This window comes from Hyposmocoma kahamanoa, unplaced genomic scaffold (genome assembly GCF_003589595.1).
Source record: "Hyposmocoma kahamanoa isolate Upper Pololo Valley unplaced genomic scaffold, ASM358959v1 93, whole genome shotgun sequence".
NCBI classification, from domain to species: domain Eukaryota; kingdom Metazoa; phylum Arthropoda; class Insecta; order Lepidoptera; family Cosmopterigidae; genus Hyposmocoma; species Hyposmocoma kahamanoa.
The window spans coordinates 9647532-9674626 of record NW_020654810.1 but is presented as its reverse complement, the minus strand read 5'-3'; the positions used below and the strand labels follow the sequence as shown (position 1 = coordinate 9674626).

The 27095-nt window shown below is 35.1% G+C and overlaps 2 protein-coding genes across 4 annotated transcripts; one reads left to right on the top strand and one right to left on the bottom strand.

Moving 5' to 3' along the window:
- Nucleotides 1-74: 74 nt before the first annotated feature.
- On the top strand, nt 75-21558 carry LOC113237235 (MICAL-like protein 1). Of its 3 annotated transcripts, none has more exons than XM_026473594.1 (14): nt 75-427; nt 504-688; nt 3516-3577; nt 4035-4383; nt 4610-5274; nt 5348-5472; nt 5579-5656; nt 8351-8558; nt 9587-9728; nt 10967-11137; nt 14195-14309; nt 17721-17817; nt 20411-20549; nt 20899-21558. In XM_026473594.1, the coding sequence occupies exons 1-14, from the start codon at nt 276-278 to the stop codon at nt 21090-21092; spliced, it is 2682 nt and encodes an 893-aa protein (XP_026329379.1). In that variant the 5' UTR covers nt 75-275; the 3' UTR covers nt 21093-21558. The 3 variants fall into 3 exon arrangements, with proteins under 3 accessions (XP_026329379.1, XP_026329378.1, XP_026329380.1); XM_026473593.1 differs by having other exon boundaries at nt 78-427; nt 10967-11143; nt 20899-21557; XM_026473595.1 differs by lacking the exons at nt 75-427; nt 3516-3577 and having other exon boundaries at nt 597-688; nt 10967-11143; nt 20899-21556.
- Nucleotides 21559-24293: 2735 nt separating this feature from the next.
- LOC113237668 (nuclear cap-binding protein subunit 3-like) lies at nt 24294-26054 on the bottom strand. The gene is made up of 3 exons (XM_026474277.1): nt 25837-26054; nt 25465-25759; nt 24294-25330 (listed from the first exon to the last, which is right to left on the bottom strand). The coding sequence occupies exons 1-3, from the start codon at nt 25927-25929 to the stop codon at nt 24294-24296; spliced, it is 1425 nt and encodes a 474-aa protein (XP_026330062.1). The 5' UTR covers nt 25930-26054.
- Nucleotides 26055-27095: the final 1041 nt, after the last annotated feature.

The following is a 27095-nucleotide window of genomic DNA, read 5'->3' as shown; positions in this document are numbered from 1 at the left end:
AGCTATCCCTTTTCCTCTCGCACGGAAAACCAAGGGATTTTACTGCAATGATAATGTCCAATGCAATAATGCCAAATTGCCACCTAACCAACATTTTATTTTCGATACTTCTTGTTAAAAGTTTTGTTACATTATCGAATTACTAAAATTTTAATATACACAGTGTCATATATAGGGGTGAGCAATGGCAAACCTCGAAGTAGTCGGGAAAGTTCTAATGAGTGACTCATGTGAATAATGTTTTTACTTCTCTAAGTAGTTGAAAGATTTAAAAAATGTCTGAAAGGAAAGGTACTAAGGCTTTAGAACTTTGGTGCAAGCGTTTGGTGAAAGATTGTCCCGATGTGCAAATAGAAAACATGACAACATCGTGGCGAGATGGTATTGCATTCTGCGCATTGGTGCATCACTTCAGACCAGACCTTATGTAAGTATGACTTTTATTTACACAAACATCTGATACTAAATTTACAAAGTACTGAAAATAACTGTATATGTTGCAGTGATATGTCCAAATTAAGGCCAGAAAACATATACGAAAACAACAAACTTGCATTCAGTATAGCTGAGAAGCATTTAGGTATTCCTGCACTGTTAGACCCTGAGGACATGGTCGAGAATGAAGTGCCAGATCGACTATCAGTATTGACTTATCTATCTCAGTTTTATCAGAGGCTTGGACACACAGGTATTTGTTGAAATTCTTTACATGATATCACATATGCATAGATAAGAATCTTATTTGTGTACAGTTATAAAAATGATTCTATTGTACTACAGTAATTAACACTGGCATATATTAATTTGTTTTGTGGTTTATGCACAGACATAGTAATACAGATCAACTGTATATGAATAAACTCATTGTATAAACTTTAAACAATGGCTAGAAATCTGTTATATGAACTAACTGAATGTCATAGCTTGTATTCAAATGACATTATGTTTCTGTAACAACTTTGTCTACATTACTTTTGTAAAAAGGGGAATAATAATCTGTAAATCAATATCAGTCTAAGGATATTTTACTTACTTTGCATAAATGCAGGGAAACGAATATGACCCAGACATTTCAACAGTTTAGTAGCGGAAAATTGTGTCTACTTTGTAATTGGCATTTATGATTTTTGCCTGGCATAAATTTTTCATATATCTTCAAGACTCCATTGCCAATGGTCAGAAAAAGGAGTTCCATATATATAGATACATGTACAGATATAGCTACAAGGAGCGACATAGAGTTGTTAAAACCACCAAATGCTAATTAATTACTATTTCGAATTCCAGATGCCCAGAAATGGTTTCACAGCATTATAGAAACTAAACTACTGACCTAGGAAGTTGAAGTTTGATTTTAAAGTAATCCTAATGGTGCCATTTAAAAAATGCAATAGATAACTGACCGTTTAACAAAACAGAGAATAAAAAAGCAACAAAAATGATCACTCTCCGCCCCTCCCTAGCTTTAGATACCGCATATTGACGGTCACATTGACGGAACGGCGACATTTGCTAGTAGGACTTAAAAAAAATTAATTTCAAATTCTTTTTACAAAAGGAATTTTAGGACATTTTAGTTCGGATGAGAATCGTTGTGATTGTTCATAAATTCGAACCACTAGTAGAAATGTAATATTTTAAAAGGAAAATATTCACACTAGATTATTTTAATACTTTTTATAAAAAAACTGCTGGACACTTGAACAAGACGAAAAAATTATTTACCCATATACAGCTATTTATCTCCATAAACAGACTTTATTCTGTAGGAGTTTCTTTCATCTGGAATTCGAAAGTAATTAATTATATAATTATATAAAACCACCAAGGTTTAACAACTCTATGTCCCTCTTTGTATCTATATCTATACATGTATCTACACATATGTGTAACACCTTTTTCCGACCATTACTCATTACCCACCAAAGAGAATATAGAGAAAATAGTTAAAACTTTAATTTTTAATTAATTTATTTATTTATTTATTCACAATATAAGTTTACAGCAGAAGCCAAAACACTTATATGTTAGTCAATATATAGTTGATTATATGCTTAGTTACAGTTATATTACATAGGTACTCTGCTTTGCATTCTTAAAAATTCGTTGAGGAACCCAACAGCATATTTCAAGAATTCATTTGAACTGTCGTGGAATATGTCGGCACGTGACTGTAGTGTGAGCAATTGGTTAAGCAAAGAAGTCGCCCGAGCAGTAGGTGCCTGTACACCTACGCAGCAACGACACACGCGCCTCTGTAGTATAGCACCACCACCCTGCAAATTTCGGTCAGGGACAAACAACTCACCCGAGATACCACTCTCATGTTGTCAACTCCACCATTAAAAACAGCGTGATAATGCATTATGAGCATTAGTTTACGCCTCAGTAATAAGCTGTCCAATCCAATCATTCCATATACAAACATAGTAGGGAAAAGATAGGGGTAAACATTGTACATCTTTTTATACGCAAATCTTGCAAACCTCTTCTGCACCTTCTCTATCATGTCACTATATGTGGCTTCGCGAGGGTCCCACACTAGAGCTCCAAATTCCAATACACTGCGAACGTATGAGTTGTAAAGCATCAATGCTACCCTGGAGTCGGTGAAAGGATAAGCTGTTCTCATAATAAACCCCAGTATCCGGGCTTGCCTTTTTGCAAATTGCTATAATATGATCCTTGAAAGTAAACCGCGAATTTAAAGTCAAACTAAGATCCCCAATCACCGCCACTCGATCAATCGCAGTATCGCCTATGCTATAAATAGCAGCGTAAGTTGGTACTCTTGCAAAAGTGATGACTTTCCACTTGGATAAATTGAACTGAAGGCGGTTTGTCCGTGCCCACACCTCTACTGCAGTGATGTCGTCCTGCAACTTATTGCTATCCTCATGCCTTTCTACATCGATGTATAGCTTAACATTGTCTGCAAATAGTAAACATTTTGCGTGCCGAACTACTGTAGGCAAATCATTGATCATCATCAGAAATTGTGTAGGACCCAGCGTACTCCCCTGACTAACTCCTGTTAGAGTATAATAGAACTCAGAGCGACAGCCTGCAAATTGAACGTATTGACTCCTATCTGTGAGGTAACTAGTAAAAAAGTTTAAAAATTTGGGGTTAAATCCAATAATCAATAGTCAAATCTTAGTAAAAATGATGATATACTATTTTCTTGTTATTTGTTCCCCACTTTCCTTTACATTGTGAAAAATGAGCGCAGTGAACTAAAGTATTTTAGCCTTATAAAAGAAACTTAAGAGTATTTTACAAGTAGATGCCAGTTTTTTTAAAAACTTTATTTATTACTTTTACTTGAATAAAGCAATTATTAGCTACAACATAATGTTGTCTGTTTACAGGGTCCTATTAAGTAACCAAGTGTTTGAAAACTACTTGACCAAAACAAGCAAACATGGTTCCAATATCTACTATTACAAAGATATGTAATTTAGTGATTAAAAAACTATTTGACCAACATGATTTCAACATATTTTTGTTTTCAGTGAATACTAAAGCACCAGAAACAGAAGCTAAATCATCGGCATTATTACCCACCCAGTCAAGTGTTAGTATAATAAATTATAGACTACCTGTACTGTATGAGTCAACTGAACACTTGTCTAATGTTTGCAACACTCTCATTGTTGTTATCTAGCATGTTTATCATTGGCGGTTGTTTTATTGTCATTTATCATTTGATTTACGATAAACGAATCCTTTATTATGTATCTACCAGTGGTGTAATAAAAAACAAAAGTGTTGAATAAATGCTGAAATTCATCTCATTCGAACCATTCATTTCTTTAATGTATAAGAAAATTGATATTCAACCCCTTCCAGATTGACTGGTCCACCAGTCAATCATGCACCAAGTCAGGAATACCTTAAAAAAATTCTGACTGATATAACACAACTTGTAGTCATAGATGAATGATAGAACAAACAAGACAGTCAGACACTAAAACAGCGCCAAATGTTTATCTTTCTAGCATCTAACTCTATGCTTATTTTATCACTTGTAGGCACCACTCAAGTTTGGAAAACCAGGTCTAGATAAATGCGCTGCATGCGGCCTGCCTGTGTACTTAGCGCAACGACTCCTTGTATCGCACAAACTCTACCACAGGAGATGTTTCCGTTGCTCAAAATGCTCAGGTCACATGAACCCAAAGAATTTTGAACTCACTGAAGGATCTGATTTTTTTTGTGATAGTTGTAAGAATGAAAAGAATTTACCAAAATTCCTAAATAATAACGATCAAATGGGAATGCTGGCATTCAGTGACGATGTGCCTGAAGCTAAGCCAGACCCCCCTCCTCTAGAGGAGCCAATTAGTCCTAAACACAGAACAAGGCCTCAGTCAATTTTAGGTAAGTATGATGTATAATGTTTCTTGACTTGTCTTTTTTCTAGCTTTTAATATATACTTACTGACACTTCAGATATCTAACTATTACAGCTTTTTGTTTATGTTGTATCGTTGATGTATTATTATTAGTATTATTATCCATGATTATCTTCAAAACTTCTACTAAACGCAAAAACATAAGCCTAGATACCTATCTATAGCACTACCATTCAAAATTTATTTTTCAGAGAAAATAAGTATATTTGAGAATAATGTAGAAAAAGATACAGCAATTGAAAATAAATTTGGCAATATATCTTTAAAAGACAATATACAATATAGTAATAAGGAAAGAAGTACACCAAGTGTATCAAGCACCAGTGGAACACGCAATGAATCTTTTTGCGAAACTGATTCAAAACTAACCGAGAAAGAGGCTTTGGATAAGGATGAAGAGAAATCTCAAGCAAACATTCCCGATAAAGTGTACAAGAGTAATGTTAATAAATTTAATTTTTTACAAACACAACTTTTGGGGGATGTGACAGACCCTGGTAATCGTTTGGATGATGCAGATGTTGTTACTGCAAAGAAAATAGAAGACTGCGATGATATTAATAATGAAAATTGTAATTCTAAGGATGAGGATAGCTCGACAAATGTACTTAAAGAGGAAAGTAATGTAACGGATGATATCAGAATAGCTAAAAGGAATAGTATTACTTTAAGCGCGGATTTCCTGCCTGTAGAAACAAATGAGCATAATACAGCTGAGCAGGAAGTGAAAATGGTTGTGCCACCAAGAAAGAAAAAACATATCAATTCCCCAGAAAAGACTTTCGAATCTGTAGCAAATAAAGTTAATGCTGACCAATATCCTGATTATTTAAACCCGTTTTCTGATGATGAAGAGGTAAGGTCTATCATCTTCTGTCTGCAACATATATAAGAAACAGGCAAAAATATAACCATTTTCATTGTTATAGGAAGAGAAACAAGTAGAGAAACCAAAAAAAGAGAGCACTAATCCCTTTGGAAGTAGTGAGGAAGATGACGATGTGCCTCCAATACAGCCACTGTCTAAAATTCCTGGAAATCACGTTACACCTACGTACGTATTTTTACCATTGAAAATAAACTGTAACTTTCAAAATTATCTCGTATTCTTCCATCTGTATTCATTTATTACATATTTTCAAAAATCATTTACTTTTCAGAAGACGTCTTATATCTGCCAATCCTTTTTGGTCTGACGGCGAAGAACCTTCTTCGGACGAAGAAACAAATGATACAAGGTAACAAATATCTTTCAAATTTTTACAGCTTTTATCCTTTCATAAGTACACAGTGTTACTTTACATTATGCGCTTATATATTCCAGAAAAGCAAAATAGGGAACATTGTGTACAAACAGATCGATGTTCGTATTCATTCGATCATATAAATATTATGTGGTGTACCCATTGCCGCATTTCTCAAACGTATAATCACAATCATTTTTGTTTTTTTTTATTTGATGAACTTAATTTAGGTAATTGCTAGTCAATGTGAACTTTGTCATCGAAACAGCAATCTGTTGATGCCTCCTATATAAGGCATTATGCACTGCCTCTCGGGTATTGAATTTCTATTCATCAACATTACTAAATTATGCAAAGACAGAAAGCCGCTTCGAGCGGTTTGGGGAGCTAATGCCGGATGACCGATAACTTCCAACCGCCTCTTGAAGCTTGAAGATTGGTGTGCAGTATGGGCTCACGCATTGTCACGCAGAACAAGCGAGAATAAGAAATTGATCAAAACTGGCTAATGGGTTACTAGCTTCTTAACATTGTGTGTAATTCCTTACAATTCAAATCAACAGTAATTCTTGCAGCATTTAATAAAGAAACTTTGATGAATAACTCCAGCTCCCAACCACCAAACAGTCACTATAACAAGTGCGGTGTCAGGATCTACCCAACAACGGGACGAACACTTGCGATTGTCAAAATTAATTTCTGTATTTATTGAGCAACGAGAGCCGTGCTATCATTGTGTTCATTGCCATTTTTAAAACTTTTTTAACCGATTAAAAAAAAGGTTCTCTTTTCGCGACTGTTACGTTTATTTTTGTTGTTTGTATGTTACGCAATAACTCATCACGGCATTTGTGAACCGATTTTGATGATTCTTTTTTGTTGGAAAGAGGGTACCTCAGTAGTGGTCCCATTTCAATTTGAAGAAAATATTCCGCCTCTAACGGTGGCAAACTAGGGAATGAATGACTTTTGACGTCGGTTATTTTAGTACTCTGTACTGATTTACCATTTGGTGCATGTGGGCCATTGTTACTAAGGATTGCAAATCTGGATCATATTTGAAATCCGGATTTCGATAACAGATTACGCAGCGATACCGGATAATCCCCATTTTTTTGGAAAACTATAAGAATTCAATAGATTCGCTATTAACTTGAAAAAAAATGCGTGTTTTGGTTTAATGTCAATTAAATTTTAATCTAATCTTTTAATAAGGAGATAATTGAGATCTAGGCATACATAACATGATACGAAATAACACGCAATAATACGAAATTACGCATGGGATTGGTCTATCATGATTCATGACTCATTACAATTCTGGAAATCTAACAAACATTTAGCCATTAAATATCCCAAATCCTATAACATAGAGACAACACAAGAACTAAAAAGTTTAACAATAACACTACTTCGTAACTACGTTTAGAAATAATGTAACATTTTTTATATAAGAATAATAATAAATAAAACATTTATTTTGACCAAAGTTTTTGTCTGAAATAAAAGCGGTCTCAAAAATGATAAAGTGTAAATTTTATTTATCATTTCACCTGCTGCGGATTCTGTTGCATAAAATTCCAAAATTCTGTTTCTTCTTCAAATGCACGAATAAAAATGTTTAAAAGAAAACCGGAATTCAAATCTAGGAAAAATTCCAGATAATTAATCCACATTTTTTTTATTACTGATAATCCTGATTAGATTCCCTATTCATCACTGATTTCGAAAACTGCTGTTAACATAGCCACCGATTGAGAATCATCAACTACCCACGATCGCCATTATTTTCGACTTTGGTCTCTCGACGACCGCGCTTCATTCTTCAGCTTTACATTTCGAAAACAACGTTCAATACCGTATATTATAACTCACCGTGAATGTTGTTTATGTTACGTATCTTTTAGATCACATTGTCAACACGACGACGGAAGACATCAAAAAATTACGCCAATGGGAGTGTCCAGTTTTTCAAAATTTTCGTCAAGTTCTCACTGACCAACTATATAATACCGGCATTGCATCATTTTAAGTTTCAAATTTCGAATGAATGAATTATGTGGTGTTTGGCATATTATAAAAAGCCAGCACAAATTCATGGGTTACACGACCTTAAACTTTTAATATTTATGTTATCGAACGTCATTGTGGTTTTACTATATATCTTTATATATATTCATATATATTTTTGTGAAGATAATCCACTAGTTTAGTGTTATTATTGATATAAAGAATCGATCAAACACAAAGAAAAATTCCTACTATCCGGCTGGATTCGAACCAGCAACTGTTTAGCAGACTGAGGCTGCCGGGCGGACTCGTTCGTATCCGTAACCCCTGTCTGGCAAACAGTTTCTGGTTCGAATCTAGCCGGATCGAAGCAAGAGATATAGCGTCTTGCCAACGCATGCACAGCATCGACATGATGTTCGCGCGACCGCGACGCAACGCCAGCACGGCGTATACCCGACGTCGCTCAATGCTGGCGTTGTGTCCACAAATTAGTTAGGGGTACTGCGTTGCGTCGCCATCGGACATTGTGTTGGCACTGTGCGTGTGTTGGCAAGACACTAACGATTGAAAGACGCTAGTGTGGGAGGTCTCTAACTCTTATTTGCGTTTGTGCGACCTTTGTATCAATAAATAACTTCAACTTTTAATTTACGTGTATTTTGGTGTTTTACATAGCTTAAATGTATACAAATCGTTAACCACGAGTACCCCCAACGTGGCAAATGCGACTCCTCGACGTAAGAAAGCTCGCGCTCCGCCGCCGCCGCCGCCATCTGTCGTCGTCAGCGAACACACTTCGTATTTGGACCCAGCTACATCAATGGACGACGTCGCTAGCATTTCTTCACTTAGCTCTTACAACTCCACTATTCATTCTGATCAGGTAGGTAGTATTCCTATTTATTTTTAACCGGATTTAAAAAAGGAGGAGGTTCTCAATTCGACTGTTTTTAATGATTTTGTTACGCCATAACTCAAATTATACAATTGTAAATTCTAAGGTTAGTGACCCGATTTTGATCATTATTTTTTGTTGGAAAGACAGTAGGTACCTCAGTAGGGGCCTCATTTAAATTGGAAGAAAATAATTCACCCTTAAGGTTGGCAAACTAGGGGAAGAATCCGGTTTCACTCACTTTTCGGTGACCGATTTCAATAAAACTTGGCAAATAGATGAAATTCCACAAAGTTTTGAAGGCAGTTTTTTTAGCACTCTTTGCTGAGATTATTGATTTAGATTTGTGATAGTCGGATTTACATTCATTAATTTTAATGTAAATAATAAATATCGTCGGCGTTTTGTTGAAAGGACGAAAGCGCCATTTCGATTAATTTAGCAAGGGAGTAGCCTGTTTTAAATTCAATGTTTAAAATGAAACTTCATTAAAACCGAAATTAAATTTTAAAACAGGATGTAAATATTTTAAAACAGTCATTAAAACCTAAAACATCTGTCTTCTGTTTCGTCCTTTCTACAAAACACCAGGGATATACCCTCAAAAGTAACGGAGCATTATCCGTCAATGTGTAGGTTGTAATGCTGCCGTCCATAATACAGAAGAGACAATTTTAAAATTCGTTAGGATCTATAGACAAAAGTTAAGAATAAAATTCATTGCCAATTTTTTATATAGCCATATAAAAGTATCATAAAAAAGAGTCCAACGGATTTAAATGACTTTCCGTAAACATTTCTGTACACAATTTCTCCCTAAACCACGTACCTAACGCTCACAATGAGAGCGTTAATAAAGATAATTTCGATTTTTAGAAAAAATCAATATTAATTTTAGAGCACGCATTGTTTTGTACAGTTTTAAACAAGTTTCAATAGATCATTATATCGTTAAAACAAATGTCATTTAGGTAAACATAGCAATATGCTAATTCGTTCTTTATGATCGTGTATAGAAATCATTCGGTAAGTTGACACCGCGTTTGAAGAAGAAACGGCTGGCGCCCACTCCGCCTGACAGTCTGTCTACGGTATCCATTAGTGGTGGCTCGATGGAGAAAGACGTTGAAAATATAGGACGGCATAATATCTCTGACAGTAAGCTTCTTTTTGTTAACCTGTATTATTTTACTTTAAACCTAAGACACCAAATTCACATCCACTTAATTTGTCTTTTGAAGTCGAACTAAAATCAGTTTAATAGGTGGAAAACCATTTCCTTTTTAACATAATTTGTCATCGTAGACCCGTTGCAGCCCACAGCCGAAAATTTCGGCTTAGAAGTTTTTATCCAGTGCTTTTCTCAACCAGCCTCTCCTAGATAGCTCCTTCTCAGTTCTGTAGTGCTAGCACGTCAGGGCGCGACTTGCTCGATAGCGACTTAGAAGCGTGAGATATTGCTATTCTCTATGCAAGAAGATATCGCGCTTTATATGACCGGGCTTGCTGAAAACCAGCGCCACGAAACGGTTTAAATAAGCCGTTTGTGGCTAAAGCTGAGGAAGTCCCGATTGCACTAGCCGCGACACGTATGACGGTGAATCAGATCATAGAGTATCTAATAATTGTATCAATTCGAGTTCTTAGGTTTTCGCGATTGTTACACATAGGAAATAAAACTGTTTTTCCGGATTTAAATCTACGTTTCAATCAACTGACAAAGGTCACTCGACAGTGACCCCCAGGTCCCAATCTGTAAATGCCCCGAAACGTTGGTTTGTTTAAAAAAACAAATATACGCGCATTAAATCCAGAATAATACTTTCATTTCCTAATTGTTTTAATTGTGTTTTTATTATTATCATCATTATCTATTTTACTCTTTCCTAAGGCCTAAAAGGTTAATTTTGAATTTTTGTTGTTAATAGTGTTCCTCTGTTGTTTTGTTTATATGCCTGTTTTTTTTGCGTGTGTAATAAACAGTTTTCTTTCTTTCTTTCTATGCTGCGCAAGTAGCGCCCTGTCATATTAACGAGTAATAACGCGCACACAGTCCTAGCCCAGCACTGGGCAAACCCTGTATCACGAGTGCCATGGACATACACATAGACAACCACAAATTACACCGAAACTCACGAGAGCAATAAATGTAAGCATACAAATATTTCTCTCGGCCCGGGATTCGACCCCGGGCAGTCAGCTAGCATGGTAACCGTTCGGCCACGGCATGTTGGAGGCAGGAATCTGACACAACATTGTTAGCCTATACTCGATCTCCACTCAAGAATAAGTCTGCTTAGTTTAACGTTATATAAATATAAACTTAAACAAAAACTGTCCCTTCAACTTGTAACGAGTCGCCTCGAAGAATATATATTTTGAAAATAATGTTATAGGTAGCCGTAAAGCAAAAGGCCCAGCCCCAGGTCTACCTCTTCCTGAACGTCGTGAAGTCAAAATGCAGATGTCCCCCGCAGAGCTGCAGGTGCAGCTCGACCTGCTGGATACGCAACAGCTGGGCCTCGAGCGACAGGGTGTACTCATCGAACAGATGATACGGGACAAGTGTGAGGGTAAACATATTCCAGCACCTGTTTTTATAGCTTTAGCACTTCTTTTCTAAAACGTTTCCCAGGAATTTAAGTTATATTTATGATCTTATTAGTATGCACGTAGATAAGTCATCTAAACTGTCATCGTTTAAATATCTGGTTTGCTGGTATTAGTAAAGTAATTTAGTAGCAGTAGAGCTCCTTGAGAAAGTTCGTCTAGGTACCGCCAGCTTACCTATTTCTGCCGCAGCAGCAATGCAACAAAAAAAATCATTACTACGTTCCTATTTTGAAGTGCTGGTGAAATTACAGGCACTGGGACTTGTCAAATTATGACTAAGGGCGCGTTCCCATTATGTCGTAACGTTTTATTTATCATTGGACGACTGTCGCGTCTAGCCTGTTCCCAGGTCACGACTATCTGTCGTGACTGCGTCGTGGACGTTTATTTTATCGTTGAACGATTGTCGTGTCTAGCTGTTCCCATTAGATCGTGACTACAATTTATCGGTTCACGGCAGCCGCCTTGTCGTTTGCACGACAAAATCGTTTGAAGTTGCGATTCTCTGTTGTCACATTTTTTACGTGACGTTTTATTTATCGTTGGTCGACTGTCGTTCTAGCTCTTCCTATTGTCACGACAGTCTGTCGTCCTAACGACAAAAAAAGTCGTTAAGTAGTGAACGACAGTTAATCGTGTTGTACTATATGGGAACAAGTTCATTTAAATATACAAGTCACGACAGTTTAAGCTGCACGACTATATGTCGTCATAAAAAATGGCAACGCGCCCTCAGGGTGACGGGTGTTGTGGCAGTGCCCCTCAGATTATTGCGATTTAACTGTGGCAAAGTTGCACTGCAATTGTTATGAATAGGCGTGTCGCTTACTACCAAGCGCACGACTTGTTCGTCCCGTCGTCGCTTGATATCATAAAAATATATATTTATATAGTATATTTATATGCATACTTTGCGCTAATTACAGAATGTATATACGTGAGACCAGCTATCAGCGGAAAAGTGATAAACTCACATTCGATTTTTTTGCTACAATATTACTATGAATGATACATAAGTAATAGTTACTGTAAAAGATATTTAATTATTACATATTTTCATAAACGAAATTAACATCCAAATATAAAATAATAATATGTACTTTAAGTGCAAAATTAATTTCAAATGCGTTTTTAGACGATTTTGCCTGGACAAATTTTTATCCTCTTTAAGTTTCTTGGTACGCGCATTCAAACGTTTTATTGCGTAAGCGGTTTACTGCTATGCTGCGCCTACGATGAGTCATTTTAATAATACGGTGAGTGATGGCCTGATTACTTAATAGTGGTAACGGTCTATGACTGGCAACAAATTGTTACCATCCTTACTGCATTAATGATGCAGATTATCGCTTGTAAATAAGAAGTTCTTTATAATTATATCTTTACAAGCGATAATCTACTTCAATACCGCGTTTCCATGACTCATACTTTCCTGGAATACAATTTAAATTTTATTTCGAGTAATCATTGTACTGATTAGTGTACTAAATAAATCAATTATTTTTTGTTTGAATAATATCATAAGCTATTAATCAGTCAATTACTCATTTCGTAACAAATTACTGTAGATACGGCTGCAACCAAGCGTAACATACTATGTACTTTTAAGTAATTAAAAGAATGTAAACAAACTATAAAAAAGGTTACTTATAGAACAACGTTTGGTGTCTGTACAAAGTACATTAAGGTACTTTAAAACAAATTTAATAATATTTGATGATTATTTTATTTTCCCGCAATAAAACATCACCTAAAGAATACACAATTTTTCAGAGGTTTAGAACCGTAGGCTTCTAGCGAACACAATATAATTCGACAGAAGTAAGAAGTGTCAAGCCGGATTTACATTTATCTAACGTGACGTGTCGTGTCGTGCCGCGTCAGAACGGTGTCGGTTTTATATATTTAAAATGGTTGGATTTATATTAGTGTGTCGCAATCTGACGTGACGGCTTGTGCTGTGTGTATGAAACCGATACCGTCCCCTGACGCGTCACGACACTACAAGTCAGACAAATGTAAATCCGGCTTCATTCTTCATGTTGCAATATTTCACCGTACATTGTTTTTAATTCAGTCAGTTTGACAAACGCCTATTAGCGGTTTTCGGAACTGTATTTATTGGTTTTTTTCTTTTAATTTCGTTGTTTTGTTTTAATTTTAATTTTGTTTTTGTGTTATGGGTTTTATGTATTATAAACGCAAAGAGTTATTGCGTTTGTCAATGTTTTTTATCATACAAATTAAACACCTCTGGATCTGTCATTTCTGACAGCTCTCGTTTGTTTACATTCTTTTAAATACCTAAAACTATAGGGAATTCCCTGTACTATGAGTACCAGAGCAACGGAACTTACTCCGGATCATTACCCCGAACACCCAAACCAGAACCAATTTAAGAAAAAGTTAATTACACAAATTGGTGCTACTGGAAATCGAATCTAGAATCTCCATATCCAACACCCACGGCGATAACCGTTGTGCCTGCAAGATCTTCATGCGGGATGACTTTACTAAGGCGACAAGTTCGCTAAGGTGTTTTTTTTTTTTCAATAAAGTTCATGTTAAATTTTTCAATTTTAATTACCATTTTTTAATAGTAATTTTAAAAAAAACTTGCAAGTACCAAATTGAAGTTTTAATACTTTGCAATTCGACGCATGATAAGTATAGACGGCAGCACATCAATCTACGCATTGACGAATCTTGTTCCTTTGCACTGGGTGTAATATTCTAACAAAAGTATATAGCTTGATATGCTATTGACTGTACATTCCGTATAAATTGTTTATATATGACCTAAATAACGAATACAAACTTTATTATCATCGAAACGCCAACTCCATTTTTAACTTTTTGATGTCCTCAGTCCACGCGATATACATATATAAATAACATAAAATATTCATATAACTAATTCAATCTTTGCTACAAGAATCAAACACAACACAGTAGGAAAAGTCATAGCGGAATCTAATAGAATTATTTAGAACAAATTGCTTTGTTTACAGGCGACGAGGGGTCAACCGCACCGCAAGAGGAAGTCGAAGATTTAGTAATACAGCTCTGTGAACTGGTCAACGAGAAAAATGATTTATTCAGAAAGCAAACTGAGTTGATGTATATGTAAGTGTATTGTGAATGTTGTTTGCATGTACTCTTTTTGTGTGAGCTACCTTTATCAATTGGAGAACTCGTGTTTGACAATGTGGAGTGGAGAATGATTGATGTCCATTGTTAATTTATTGTGCGTCATTTGTATTCATTCATGTTGGTACTTTTGCCTACGACTGTACTCTATTGTACTGCTTTCACCGCAATGTTGTGAAATTTCAACTAAAACTAATGTCTTGTAACGGCAAAAGGAATAAAAACCAAAAGGAACTTGATTTGGCTTATAAAACGACTAGCTGGTGCTGCCACTTCGTCTGGGTAGGTTAACACTTCGAGTAGCCTACTGTACTATACATTTTTTTTGTTTGTTGATTTCTTAAAAAAGGCATAAATGTATTTTCAGATCCTTTACTTAAGAAATTATTGGATCCCTATAATAACGCACACACTCAACATAGCCCCGCACTAGGGAAACCCTGTGTCGCGGGTGCCATGGACACACACATAGACAACCACAAATTACACCCAAACTCACGAGAGAAATAATTGTAGGCCATACAACTATTTCTCTCGGCCCGGGAATCGAACCTGGGACCTCTGCGTGGCAGTCCGGCATGGTAACCGTTCGGCCACGGAGGCAGTTACTATACAAACTTTTATCCCATATTTCACCCACTTTAAGATTTTTTTTTGACAAAAAGCAGCCTATGCCTTCAGCCTTCTGGGTCCTAGGTCTCGTCTATCTCTATATAAAAATTCATCGAAATTGGTTCAGCAGTTTAGGCGTGAAAACGTAACAGACAGTCACTTTAATTAGTTTGAACATAAAGGATTCTGAACATTTAACATCTACTGCTATCGCTATTCATAATCCTTTGAAGAAAGAACGCGTCGGTCTTGTTTTCATACAGAAACTTTTTCAAGAGTGTATCCGATAAAAAATTTGTAATATCCGTTACTAATATAATGTGAAACGTTAGTATTTTGTACTGAATAGTATTGGAATACAGTGCCCCAATATATCTGTATGTAAAAAACCTTAAATGCCAAATAGTAATTTTTATTACAGAGCGTTTTAAACAAAATGAGTCTCTTAATTAGGCATTTAAAATCAATCTTAAGGTTAAGCAAAATATGTTAAATAAAATACCAACTACGGCACTACTTATTATCTTTTATCATTGCGTGTTTATCATAACTCCCGCATTTGTGAACCGATTTTGATGATTCTTTTTTTGTTGGGAAAAGGGTACCTCAATAGTGGTCCCATTTAAATTTGAAGAAAATATTCACCCTCTAAGGGTGGCAAACTAGAGAATGAATGACTTTTGAGGTCGATTTTTTGCTGAAAAATTCTCTACTTTTTCCTTTTTCCTTAACTTTTCGCGGTTAGCGTTTCAGCCACCTACAAATTTTTTTAACTTATTTTCAAACAAATAATAACATTTGCAAACTGAATTAGGAAGTAGGAGAAAGGCTGAAAGAAGGATCAGGCGAGGACTGTGCGATATGAATAATCAGTTAGTGTAAATATAGGATAAATATTATATTTATATAAAGTATAGCCTACGCTAAAAGAGTACAGTTCCATTCTTTTTAATATTTCTAGGGAAATGAGCGTTATGCGCAGGCCACACCACGAACAAAGTTAAGCTAACTTAGCTTAGCTCACGTAGCCAGGCATCTTTTCATACTTCGGTTCACACCGCGAACTAAGCTAAGCTAACTTAGCTCACGTAGCATCTTTTCATAAGCTAACCGAACTAACTAAACTAACCCGACGATCCCGCTTTAGTCTGTTCCAGTCCATTTTCAACAAAAAGTAAACAAAATTGTTTAGTTACAATTCTAAAGCAATCACTCAATAAATCGAATAAGTAACACTTTCACGTATATTTCGAAGATTTCGACTTGATATCTCAACACTTTGTCCAACAATATTTATTTGAATATCATGTAAAATTGTATTTGAAAAATCGTAGTCCAAAAGTGAGGTTATTTTTTATCTATACATCTATGGGTCGTATTCCAGAACTGTACTCAATGCTCAAGTCAGGATTTGAGCAGACTTGAGTATGATTTCAAGCACTGGAAATTTATTAGGGCGGTACTAATAGCAAGGACTTGAGTATGATTTTCAGTGCTCCCTACAATATTAAAATCCTGACTTGAGTATTGAGTAGAGTTCTGGAATAAGACCCTATGACAATGGTTGTATAGTGCTGCACGAAAAAAACATTCGGTTCATTTAATGAAAGTTTTTGTAATCGATTAGTAAGGCGAATATTTCAATCGCAATCGATCGAGTATCTAAGTTTAAGGATTTGAAGGAGGACATAAAATTAATATTTCGGAAATTTTAAGTATGCTTAATAGGTTATGCAAGGGAAACTGCTAGTATGGCTCAATTGAAGAAATCGATTCATTCAATTAATTAAATTAATCGATTTGTAGCTGACATTACAATTGGACATCACTAAACCGTCTACGGTGTCAGTGACTTGTTTATTTACATTTCGTTGAAAATGGATTGGAACGAAGTAGCTATGTAAAATATGTCACCCTTCACCCCTGCACGTATCTATGTAAAATAGGTCACCCTTCACCCCTGCACGTATCTATAGTCACTGCTTACTACGTATTTTCTTAGCTTAGCATGCAACTACGTTATCTAAGCTAAGTTTTAGCTTCGTTCACGGTGTGGCCAGCGCTTCAACATCACGTTGTATAGACAAATGTGTCTCTGCAATTAATTCAACCAGCTAGATGACTTTTGTACTTTGTATTTAAGCAACTTTACCTCATCGTATTTTTTATGTCGTAGCTATCGTATTCTAACCTGTATTTCTTTCAGTACTCTAACCTGCATCTCTAGATCCACTGGCCATTTTTTGGTGAATCTGTTCACCAAAAAAATGGGCTAGCATACATAAATAAATAAATATTAGACAACATCATATACGTTGCACTCATTCCAAAGTTAGTAGCTAAAACACTTGTGTTATGGAAATCTGAAACAACGACGGTATCACAAACACCCAGACCCGAGACAATATGGAAAAGTTAGTTTCTACACTGACCCAGCCGGGGATCGAACACGGGACCTCAGAGTTGGCGACACCATGAAAACCGATGTGCAAGCCACTCGACCACGGAGGCCGTCAAATATAATTATTATGTCGTAATACTTGTTGTTTCGGTATTCAATTGACTGGTTTTTATTGTAAAATAGTGTGAAAGCCATTACGCTTCAACGCACCGTGTAGAATTGTAGATCCTCGCGGATTCCCCACCAGCATACTCCCAAAATTCCGTTCATGTCATTCTACTCAATACAAAACAGAGAAACAAAAGGGGTTACATCCGGCCACTGATTGATTATATTTTATGTGTGCATAAAGTACATTCCTATTCTGTTTACAGTCGTAGACAGCAGCGTTTAGAGCAAGAGCAAGCGGACATCGAACATGAGATCCGCGTTATCCAATCGCGGCCCGCCAATCGTTGCGATGCAGACAAGGTACATTGTGTGTTATTGATCTAAATAAAATTAGTAAATTCACTTGACATGCTTTCGTATTATATCCGTGATAACAAAAAGGTGCGGCCGCATTTCAGTAGATGACGGCACGCATGCAGAAAAAAATACTTCCCTGTAATTGTACAAGGAAGTAATTTGCGCTTGGTCAAGGCCATGAGTATACAGGGAAGTAATTTAATAAGTAGGTGTAAGTAAGTAAATATCTTTGACCGCACCGCCGCCGCTTTGACCGCCGCGTCTTACATTAACTTGGCTGATACGCCAATGACGCCTTAAAGCGCCATTGAAATTCTTTAATATTCAATTGAAATTAATAAATAAATAATAAGATATTCCTTGTGTTATTTGTATATATATATATATATTCTAGTTAAGTATGGATTCATAGATGCATTTTATTTTCAGCTACGTCGTTCTTGACTTAGGAGAATTGAATTTATATAATAAGGTGGAAATTCATAACATGTCACATCACTATATTATAGGCTTGGCGTCAAGGGAACGAAACTAGTTTTTGTCAGTGGCGGTCAAGATTAAAAGAAATTTACTTCCTTACCTATTTCTGCTGCCAAGCGATAATGTGAGCATTACCGCGTTGCGGTTTTGAAGGGTAAGGATGCTGGTGAAATTACAGGCACATGGGACTTGTCAATTTATGTCTCAGGTTAACGGGCGCAGTTTCAGTGCTCCTCAGATCTTCGCGTTTTAAAGCTCTAAGTGACACTGTAACTATCATTGATAGATGTGTGTGAGTAACCACCAGGCACAGCCGCTTAATATCATAAAAAAGTTTTCAAATACATTTCGTATAGGAAGCCGTAATATACTTTCGCGCAATTAAATACTATATTTGTAAAAATTGTTTTGTTATCGTGAATACCACCATAATGAAATACGGTAGCACCTTTTCATTACATGACCGATAGTGTAACACACAAATTTTTACTAATTTAACATCTAAAAGAACATGCTCTTAAGACGGGATTAATTCTTGCATCAAATTACTATGTATTAGAGAGTACAGCCAAGAGCACAAAAAGCTTGACACTTTGGACCGTTCTTATTGCAAGCGGCACAGAGTTAAATTCAAACCTTTAGTGTCAAGCTTGACGTGCTCTTGACCCTATACAAACATTCAAAATACATGTAACTCGTAAAGACGAATTGGAATTTTTAAATGCAGACTGATAGAGAGCGCACCGTAGTGAACCCTACGCCGTCGAGTACCAAGGTGGGATCAGTTAGGTGTTAGTGTTGATAAGGCATCCTAAAAATGCGGGATTGCCGAAACAAAGTCTGTATTATTTCTTGTTGTGGTGTAAACAATAATGTTTTGTTCGCGTATCTTAAATACTTTTCAAGATACATAGATACGACATATTATCAACTAATTGAGGTGTAAAAACATGCATAAAATTTTATTAAAATCGTCTTTATAGATTTTAGTCAATACTAAGAACAAAGCTTTCGATCACCAGATAATGACTGTTTTATCATAACAATGACACTATCTTGTGAACTCAAAATATTAATGTATGAAAAGAATTACTATTGCACAAAATTGAGTAATTTTCAACAATTTGTTTACATTTCCTATATCGATTGTAATTACTTGAAATCTTTTGTTAAATTTAAAGTGCATGTATTTAAATGATCATTTTAATTTTGCCAAAGCAGCAGCCAAAAAAATCGAAACGGTCATCGTTTTTGATGATTGATCCTTTTTCTCTGAAACATAAACTAAATCGTTGTATACTTTAATTTGTTCTGAGCTAATGTTTGATTTGTATAAATGATAGTTTCATGTTGAGCCTCAAAACTAAGACAAATGAGCATTAAAAACCTGAAACCACGTTCGGAAACGCAAGCAAATCCGCTTCTGGCGTCTGCATCTGCTTTTTCATATATTAACGTAACCTACTGAATGGAGAGCGCAATCAAGGAAAAAAAAGGATCAAATATTATTTTTGCCTATCAAATGTTAATTTAGTATGCTTAAATTTAATGACAGTGTTACCTTGAATGCAGTTCATTTATAATTTATCCGTAGATCAACTAATATAGACAGAACAGTTAATAATTATGTATTTATATATATGAAACATAAGAAAAAGTATCGTTTATTTAAAAAGTGCACATTTATAATAATAGATAAATTATATCTTTGAGGATCAAGCAATATTATCTTTACTTTATTTGAAATTTGATTATTACCTTATCTGAAATTAGAAAATCCCTCAAATCCAGAAGACCCAGAAACAATTTAGAAAAGTTCTTTTCCCAAATTGGTGCTCCCGGGAATCGAACCCGGAACCTCCCATCCAGCGCCTACGTTGCTACCATGCGGCCACCGAGATCGTCAAATGTCTTTAAATTACTAGTAATAGCCACTTATTGTTTTAACAAAAAGTTTCGTCACTCCTTTTGTATACTGCTTTAATTGACGCTACTTCTATAAATTGTAATACGTCTCGTTTTATTATAAAGTTCAGTTTTTTTTTATTTATCAATTTTTTAGCCGTTATAAACACGCTCTATATTATTTTATTAATTTGCTTATAAACTTTTCCAGTCTCGCGAAGAGCATCTAGTGCTGCGATTGGTACAAATTGTGCGCATGCGCGATGAGTTAGTACAGCAGCTGGACGCCGAGCGCCGCCGCGAACGGCAGGAAGATCTCGCCATCGCCGCCTCGATTGCATCTAAGAGAGGTACCAGCCTAGTCATTGCCATGAGATTCATTAGATTATACTTTCAAAATCTCAAATAATGGAACAATCTAAAAAAAGTTGCACGTCATTACGAATAGTAAACAGAGACTACAGTACTTGTAGTTCCTGTCAAGCACAAAAATCACATACAAACTCACCTCGTTATGCCTTGCAATAACGCGGGCAGTATTTTTCCTACATTGTCTTTGTCTTGCCCTGCAACTGAAATAATGTCATTTTTCAGCAGAGCTTCTAGGAGATTGAAGACGGGCCACTCCTCATAACTTCCTTTATAATATTTAAATTACCGGCCTTGATAGTAAATTAAAAAATCGACCGTTTATTACAGCTCAGAGAAACAGCGAGTCCAACAGCTCTTCAATGAAGTCCGTAGAAGTAGCCCCGACGCCTAAAAAAAGCAAGGTTAAAGACAAAGTAAAGAAACAATTGAAGAAAGCCAAGCACTCTCTGATTTCCAAGAAAAAAGACGAAGCGTGTGAACACAAACACGAAAAACCCGAAAAAGAAAAGAAGGCAAAATAATATCCGTAAAATGACCGGAGGTATTAATAGAATAGGTGAAATTATATTTATTACTTCAAAAATCTAGGCTATACTCTTCAATCAATCCTCGATCGACCTTAGGTCTTCTTAATATTTGTACTGAAAGTACTTAACTAAGACTGAAACATTCCACTAATAAATCGAACATATTTGTAAAGACTATGTGCATATGGAATTCGTGTCATAGTAGTTCTTTGAAAAAGAAAACTTTATTTTTAAAGGCGAAACTGACGATTTTCGATAATGTTTAAAATAATGTGCCAGATTTGAAAATAATATATAATTGTGCCATGCGAGCTAATGTTGGTATTACACACGCGGGTGCAAAGCCGCAGTTTAGTCAATAGAAATAATGCATAACAATTCGACATACCTATTTTCATCAATTATATCCATCCATTGTTATAGTTGCATCCGAAAGGTCCATTAAAAATTAATCTTTATATATCGAAGCTGGAGAGCGATCTTGTCGTATCTCGAAAAATAGGACTTTACACCAGGACCGAAAAACTACAATTTCAAAAAATTATTTCTCTTTAATTTGAATTAGTAGAAAGTCAATTTTAAAGTATGATTATATACATCATACTTTAAAATTGACTTATTTTTCGAAATAGTTTTTCGGCCCTGGTATAAAGTCCTATTTTTCGGCCCTGGTATAAAGTCCTATTTTTCGAGATACGACAAGATCGCTTTCCGGCATCGATATAGTCTTAATTTAAAAAAATTACTCTTAATATTTATTTCGTCCTGCGAGACAGCCTCTCCGACTAGGTAATAAAAAAGTCACTGAATACAAAATTAATCAAAGACGTCTAGTATTATTAAAGGTTTTAAGAGACTACACTAGATGGCGCATGAAAATATACAAACAACGTACACGCTCATAGCCCCGCACGAGGGAAACCACGGAAGAAAAAAAACTATTGATGTATTTATTGTTCTGTGAGGGAAACTGTATCACGGGTGCCATGGACACACACATAGATAGACAACCACAAATTACACCCAAACTCAGGAGAGAAATAAATGTAGGCCATACAAATATTTCTCCCGGCCCGGGAATGGAACCCAATACAGATTTAAGTTATTTGTTGTGTGTTAGAAAAGATAACACAGATTATGAATAACGTATTTACTCAAGTTTGCACATACTACACTGTCTAGGTAGAGACAACACTAGATTGTATTTTTAACACTAACTTTATAGTACAGTCAAAACCACATCAACCTTGAGCCAAAGTCTCAAGTCTTTACGCCATTTTCATAGTGTGCAGCATAGAGTTCAATTTAAACTTATCTTGACCCTGTACCATCTCGGTTTTTACTCTCAAAAAAAAAAATAAGTTCAATAAATTTGTTACGATTCTCAACCAAAATATCTAAATTGCAAATAATAAATTCTACAGTATATACTATAACACCGGCAATTTGCTTTTAGTACATACGTACGCAATTTGCCATTTCAATTCCGTACCAGAGGTAAACAGATTCATGCTCATAAATTTAACATACACCAAAATAACAGGCAAATACTTTTATCCCTAAGGCAACAGAGATTGAAATAGCAATAAACTTTTATCTGCTAATGTGTTTAAAAATTAATGGCACAAGATTTAACACCCTTACATATATTAAATATGCTTTAAAATAAGTTTTAAGTAACCAGCTTCTTTAGTAACTAACATAATATTTAACGACACTATGTATTAACCATAGATAAACGAATTGTTAATTGGTGTTTACCATCAAGTAAATAACCAGAAATAGAGGTGAAATGTCATTTAATTTGAAAACTATTCTGTCACATACGTGACAACTGCGCTCCGTTTGGCTAGCCCGAGTTCGAAACAATTGACGGGTGTCGTCAACTGTTTCACTTCATATCGACCAGTTAACTTGAGCTTTGCTATAATGGACAAATATTTAATTACCGATGAAATGTGATTCCGTTTGTTTTATAATTAGATGTTTTGCTGTTTTTCCCACACCACCGAATAGAACAGCACGGCATTGTTAGAGATATTATCTTTATTACATTAAATACAGATTTTTTTTTTGGAATATACGGAGACGTACTTACAGGTCAATAGTTGGCCTGTCTATATTTCAATGCAAATGAGAGTTAATATTTATAAGAGCTGTATCGCTAATGTGCTACCAGGAAAATATGGCCCTTATTTCGTCTCTATTTCTGGTTATATACTTGATGGTGTTTACATATACAAGATCACTGTCAAAAACAAATTTGTAGTAGATATTTGTAGTCCACAACTGTCATTCCTTATTATGATTTCAAATAATTTATTTTGCATAATATAATTATGACAACCGAATTTTTCTAACGATAAATTGTATAATTATTATAAGAACTTAAATTTAACTGGCAAAATAACTGTATATTTTATATTGGTTCTAAAACTAACACAACTTGTAATGAACGCTCAAACAATTCTACGTAATTTAGATTTTATTTAAGTACACTATTGAAAAGTGATTTTGAAATTTCTTTGCTTTGGCTATTTTTATACCATTCTTTAAACTAATTCTGATGAAATTAATTACCTATTAACAATATACATATTATTATTTATTAAGTTCAAAAATATTGCATAAACAATGAGTTCTACAATCTTAAATATATATGTAAAAATTTTGCATTGAGACTTAAACAAATATAATACTCGTCTTCCGAATTATTTTTATAGAGGTATATTTTTCTTGTTATACATGTTTGGTGTTTTAATATATGAAAAATGCAATATTATGTAACTGCATTCACTACAGTCAATTAATGCTGAACAAACTCACTGCAACAGACTACACCTTGCATCAAGAACACATCATTTTGTGTCTTGTCTCTGTCTCATATTTAGAATTAAGTGCACTTATCACAAAATTGCACAAAATCAATTTCTTAATTGGAAAAAAATACAAAAATGTTTCATTAATGTGGTGTTTTATTACATTTCAAACTATACCTATGTACTTGCAACTCATTTATACAGTTACATTTTGTATTATGCCCAAAAATTAATTTTAATATTACCTTTTATATAAGTATTACCTATAAAGGTGTTTACTTTGAACTCAACAAGGTGCCTGCTTACAGACATTTACAACAGTAAATTTTTCATAAATAATGTCTTGTAAAGTTCAAGTAAACACCTGAATTTATTACTAAATGTTGTCAATTTCAATTCGTAAATTAGATTTTTTTGCTTTACTTATCCTTTCTCTCAAGTCATCAGACTTCTTTTCTTTTCTTGATTTTAAAATTTGTCGTAAATCACTTTGAGTCTTCTCTTTACTCACTCCGCAGTCCAATCTTGACCAAACACTAGAAGCCGTTCTTGCATTTCCACCTACTTTCTGTACTCTACTCATGATGTTATGATCATTATCATCAGATGAGTATTCATCACTTGAAGATGCCTCTATGACAGCCATACTAGCACTGGTAGGCGCCACTTTTACACCAAGCCTGGAGAGAATGCCATCCCTTTTTGGAACAGTGTGATTCCTATATTTAAATTTGTCTGATAATTTAGTTGTTTCTCTTGGAATGTAATCACTTCGTGTATTAACTACCTCAATTGATAAGGGAGCATACTTTTCTCTCTCTGTATCTTTGGCAAATGTCTTCCGTTCCACAGTTTCTTCTTCCGAACCATACTCTACAACTTTCTTCTTCTTTTTAATCTTTGATTCTTCATCATCAGCACGCATTCTCATTCGAGGAGTTTTAGATTTCTTTTTCCATTCTGAATCTGAGCCACTATCAACTTTATCATCATGACTTCTCTTTCCAAGTCTCATGGCTAACTTCTTATTTCTTAGTTTAGGAGGTTTATTAGGTTTGTCAATATCCTCTTCATAATCATTTTTGGGAAGTTTACGGTTGAACACCTCTTGATGGTCATAAACGCCCCAAGATCTACAAAGATCACCCCAAGGGTTCTTACTGACTGTATCCATACTCTGATCAAAATATTCACTTGTGCTCTTTTTTTCTGGCTTCTTTTTTGGTATTTTCTTGTCACCATTTGTAGCAAAACGCATAAGTATTAAATCCTTCTTTGGATGTGGCAGACCTTCTCTCCAATGGTGGTCTGATTTCTCACTCAACATTTTTTTTAGTTGTTCATCTTTAATTTCACGAGAATGGACCAACAAGGCCAACGCTGCTGAGATGTGATCTTGACAAACAACATTGCCTGGAAATCAAAAGATAATTGTAAAATACAACAGGATGGAATACATCACAATTGCTGCAAATGGAGATTAATAATCTCAAACTATTCCACTAGGAACAGGGTTAAAAAATTACTAAAATATACCTACAACTTACATGACATTTCATCAGCCCATTCCAATGATACTGGCTTATAGTCTTCCAAGTACTCAAAAATCTCTCTTGTAGTGAGTCCTTCCACTCCATGCAGATGTATAGAATCAAACCGAAAATGTCTCTCATTCCCACTTTCAATACCAGATTTAGCATAGAGTTCATCTATTTGTGACTGCGTAACTATTCTACTCCCGGTCAAATTTAGCCCAAATCTCGTGGCTCTCTCTTCTAACTTACTCGCATCAATTTTCTCTAAAGCTTTAACAACTATCCCCGTCTTCTCGGCCTTATAAAGCTGAAGCAAAACAACACGTTTAAATAACAGAAATGTATCAAAATAATGGCATTGATACCAAGGTTTAATTGACTTACCAATGTGCAATTGCTGTTATCCTCTACAGGACTTTTAACATCATCAACGATCATTGCATTATCGTCACTCATTTCACCGTCTTCTCTATCCATTATTTATATTTTTTAGTCAAAAGGAACTGAAATTGATTCAATGTTACCCACGCAAAATGATGAAGCTACGGAAAACAGAGTTGAGACCGAGGCGAGCGGCGAGGGGGCAAGCACAAAGAAGCGAAGGGGCAGGAGGATATTTTTTTTGTTTGACGTTGACTTTTTTAAAAATGGCATCAATCCATCTTTTTTATGCAAACTTTTTTTTGTATTATGGCTTTGCGTAGGTCATTTAGCTAATGTCAAAGTTAGGAAAACAAGGGTAAAGGAAAAACATAGCGGACCGGAATTTAGAATAGAAAGGAAAAAGGACGTATTTTTTTAAAAGTATAATAATAATATATAAACTTAATACTAATCCTCTAAGATACAAACACCCACATACCCCCAGTATGTATATACAGGGTGGAAATTTGCAATGCCACTTGGAAGGAAAGTACGTTAAATACTGGAGATAGAAATTTTTACTTAAAGGAAACTTTATTTTTAAAAATTGCTAGCCACACGCGGGATTCGAACCCGCTAAAATCTTTAAAAAAAATGCAATTTTATTAAATCAATCGATAGGGTAAATTATGAGGATGAAATCTCTCTTACAAACCATACAATCTGGACTTATAAATTCAATGGGTCAAGTTAAAGCACTTTTACTCAAAGGTCAATCAGATTACTTGTTAATTATCGTTGACGTCATTTATCCATTAAAATGACGAAGTACTATTTAGATAAGAAGATTGCAATTTGCACATGTTTGTAATGCAGACTCTTTGGTCAGAGGCACGAGGTAATTTAAATATGGAATGCTTCAATTGAAAATGGATTGTCTAATTAGTTAGATTACCTTTTTTTTCATTTTATTAAAATACGTTAAGATTTCATGGTTTTTTTTCCGTTTAATTAACCAATTTCGTGAGAGAGATTTTATTCTTATAATTAAACCTATCGATCGGTGCAATAAAAGTGCAGGTTGCATTTTTTTCAAATTAAAGCGGGTTCAATTCCCGCGTGTTGTTAGAAATTTTCGAAAATCTATGAATGCAGTCTTATTTCTTTTAAAAAATAAAGGAATGTTTCCTTTAAGTAAGAAATTTCTATCTCCAGTATTTAGAGCACTTTCCCTCCAAGTGGCATTATAAATTTCCACGCGGTATACGATGATACGCTTC

Excerpts from the sequence above, each read along its gene's own strand:
- LOC113237668 (XM_026474277.1), bottom strand. The coding sequence starts at position 25,929 with ATGGATAGAGAAGACGGTGAAATGAGTGACGATAATGCAATGATCGTT. Across the intron at positions 25,760-25,836 it reads ATAACAGCAATTGCACATTG|CTTTATAAGGCCGAGAAGAC; the intron begins GTAAGTCAATTA and ends GTTTTGCTTCAG. Across the intron at positions 25,331-25,464 it reads ATGGGCTGATGAAATGTCAT|GCAATGTTGTTTGTCAAGAT; the intron begins GTAAGTTGTAGG and ends TTTGATTTCCAG.
- LOC113237235 (XM_026473593.1), top strand. The coding sequence starts at position 276 with ATGTCTGAAAGGAAAGGTACTAAGGCTTTAGAACTTTGGTGCAAGCGT. Across the intron at positions 689-3,515 it reads TCAGAGGCTTGGACACACAG|TGAATACTAAAGCACCAGAA; the intron begins GTATTTGTTGAA and ends TTTTGTTTTCAG. Across the intron at positions 8,559-9,586 it reads CCACTATTCATTCTGATCAG|AAATCATTCGGTAAGTTGAC; the intron begins GTAGGTAGTATT and ends GATCGTGTATAG.